Source organism: Merops nubicus, unplaced genomic scaffold (assembly GCF_000691845.1).
Source record: "Merops nubicus isolate BGI_N331 unplaced genomic scaffold, ASM69184v1 scaffold5220, whole genome shotgun sequence".
Classification (NCBI taxonomy): Eukaryota; Metazoa; Chordata; class Aves; order Coraciiformes; family Meropidae; genus Merops; species Merops nubicus.
The window spans coordinates 6,997-9,740 of NW_008584721.1; the positions used below are offsets into that span (position 1 = coordinate 6,997).

The 2,744-nt window shown below is 39.7% G+C and overlaps 1 protein-coding gene across 1 annotated transcript in view; it reads left to right on the forward strand.

Annotated features, from left to right (window-relative positions):
- Window positions 1–2,744, forward strand: part of GALK2 (galactokinase 2) — a 48,706-nt gene that overhangs the window by 5,762 nt on the left and 40,200 nt on the right. The window contains exon 4 of the mRNA XM_008945078.1: window positions 2,523–2,613. Coding sequence (XP_008943326.1) covers window positions 2,523–2,613 — 91 coding nt within the window. The remainder of the gene's footprint in view (window positions 1–2,522; window positions 2,614–2,744) is intronic.

A 2,744-nucleotide genomic window follows, 5' to 3' on the forward strand; every position in this document is an offset into this window, starting at 1 on the left:
AGAGGACTTCAAAATTGCATTCAGTTAGTCACTGTTGCACGTTGATTTTCACCAACCTTGCTTTTTTACAACGAAAATTTAGGATTATTGTGGAAAACAAGCATAAGCAAACAGGATTTTTTTTTTAAATCTGCATGACTTTTGACAAGTATTTTCTATTTTACGAGTACTTCTGGCTCTTTTTATTATATCCAAAACCCATAAGCAAAATTATATTTAGTGGGGTTTTTTTGTTTGTTTGGGTTTTGGTTTTTTTTTTTTTTTTTTTTTTTTCCCCCCCCCCCCCTTTTTTTTTCTCCCCTCTCTCCCTCTTGTGGGGGATTGTTCTAAATACACATGAATCTCAAACTGGAAGAATTCATAGCTATTCTGAAACTTTCCTTGTGTATTGCAATCTCAGTACTCCCTTTCAGATCACCTCTGTTACTCTACAAATCCCAGCAATTTCTGACACTAACTTTGACACTAACACATTCTTTGATGCTGCATTGTTGATAAAGTCCTGTAAGTGGCACTATTTTGAACAGTTCAGATTGAAAGACAGAAATTTACATGTTAAACTATACACTAATCTCTGATATTTCTGTACTGTATTGAATGTTGAAATTGAACGTATAACTGACTAACTGGTAATTCTAAACTGATACTCGAAGTATAGGATCTGTCCTGTAACATTGAGCCAGGAATAGGTTGCAGACTGGTAGTAACAGGCAGAGTAGCTCCCTACAGCAAAGCTAGCATAAGTCCATATGAAGAGGAGGCAGGACTGTGGGTCCATTTTTACACTGATTGTCAGGTTTGGGGGTTGTGTAACACAAAAATTGCAGCCTTTAATTGCATCAGAATAAAGTGAAGTTTTCAAACCCTCATTTGAAGACAATGATATCATTGTAAAGATGCTTTATGTTAGTATAACTGTTTTTCCATAGGTAACAGAATGCCGATAAAAACACCTTCACACTGGTATTCATTACAGGTTTCAGCTAGTGATATTATTTTGGGTCAAAAGAAATAGGGCATGTGACTACCTGCGTTGTTTACAGGTACATACTGGGACTAGCCTAGGAATGAAAAATCCCATCCTCTTAGGAGCTGCAGACTGTCTCCTGCTGTATGATTTCTTGGAAGTGTTTTTATTCCCATTAAACCAAAATATTTCCAGGGAATTCAGCTGCCTTTGTTCATATTGTGTGGCAGACTTGTAAACAATCTGCACTTCCTGGTGATGGATGCATGCTCCTCCATTGGCTTGTTCTGCCAATGACTAGGCCTAACAGGAACGACACAACCAGCAGAAAGATGAACCAATTAAGTGGAATATATTGAGTACAAAAAGGTCATGCCATGAATGATTGCTGTGGGTATAAACAAGTCAGTCAGTTCGCATACAACCGACATTACCCCCAATGATCCCAAGAAAGACATAATCAAACTGACAATAGGTGGTACAAATAGAGAGCCAAGGTTTCCCATGGATGGAAAGGGAACCAGCCAGATCAGAAGGTTGAACAAATAAGATAAAGGTGCCCACATGGCAGCTCTCACCCATCTAGCCTACATTCGCAAAGGTCTGAACAGACCGGGGCTCAGCTCCAGGAGAGTCAGGAGGTCGTTCCTGAACCAGGACACTCTGTGAAATGCATCCACTCCACAGGCAGATGCTCCTCCCTTCCGGCAAGTGGTCCCAGCTTTTATCCCCAAGCACACACCTGACCTTTGTCAACTCAATGCGGGACCCCTGGGGCTCATTTCCCTTCTGGCTCTCCCTGCAGGGCCGGCCGCACCCTGGGGGGAAGCTATAAGGCAAACTCACCACCTCTTTATGAAGGGCTGTGGGAATCACCCATGTGTCAACCTTAATTCAGGGCTCGGGGTTCAGACCTCAGCATTTCACCGCTGTACATCACTCCATGCCTATTTTGGCAGCACCTATCTGTAGCATTAGTTTCTTTAAGAACATTCAGGCTGAGCATTTTTATTATTTTGAAATGAAGGTGGAATAGGAAAAGCTTTATCAGAATCATCTGGGACTAAATAGATAAACTATTTTCATTATGTGTTGCAACATACATACTATAATTTTTCAGCATTAGACCTGTGTTAGTGAAGTGGTATTCAGAGCAAATAATAAGGTGAATTAAGTAAGAGTAAATAGGGTGAATTCCTGAGCAAGTACTACCGGAGAGCCTGAAGTCTATTTATCTCTATTCTAGGTTTGACAGATTGTCACATCTATGAGATCAAGAGAACATACACACATGTGATGAAGGGTGTGCTGCCTTAATTAATTTCTGAATTTATTTGATAAGTTCTACAGCTTAAGAAAAAAATTCTTATGCTTCCATCTAAAATATCCTTAAAGAATTGTTTGATAAAGAAGATCTGTTAAAAAAAAAAATTGTACTGGAAAAAATTAACATCAAAATCTTTTTGTTCATCAGCAGGTGGCAGTAATAAGCCATATTTTTTTGAAACTAAGCTTACTGACATGATAAAGCTTCAAGGTTTTTCTGTTTTTGCAGGGATTTCAGTACTAGCATTAATAACATTCAGATTAACAAAACCAAACCTCAGTGGCATAACTACTTCCTGTGTGGACTGAAGGGTATTCAGGTAAGCCAAATCCATTTAACTTACCAAATGATTGACAGAATCACAGAATGGTAGGGGTTGGAAGGGACCTCTGGAGATCATCTAGTCCAGCCTCCCTGCCAAAGCAGGCTCACCTAGGGCAGGTTTCACAG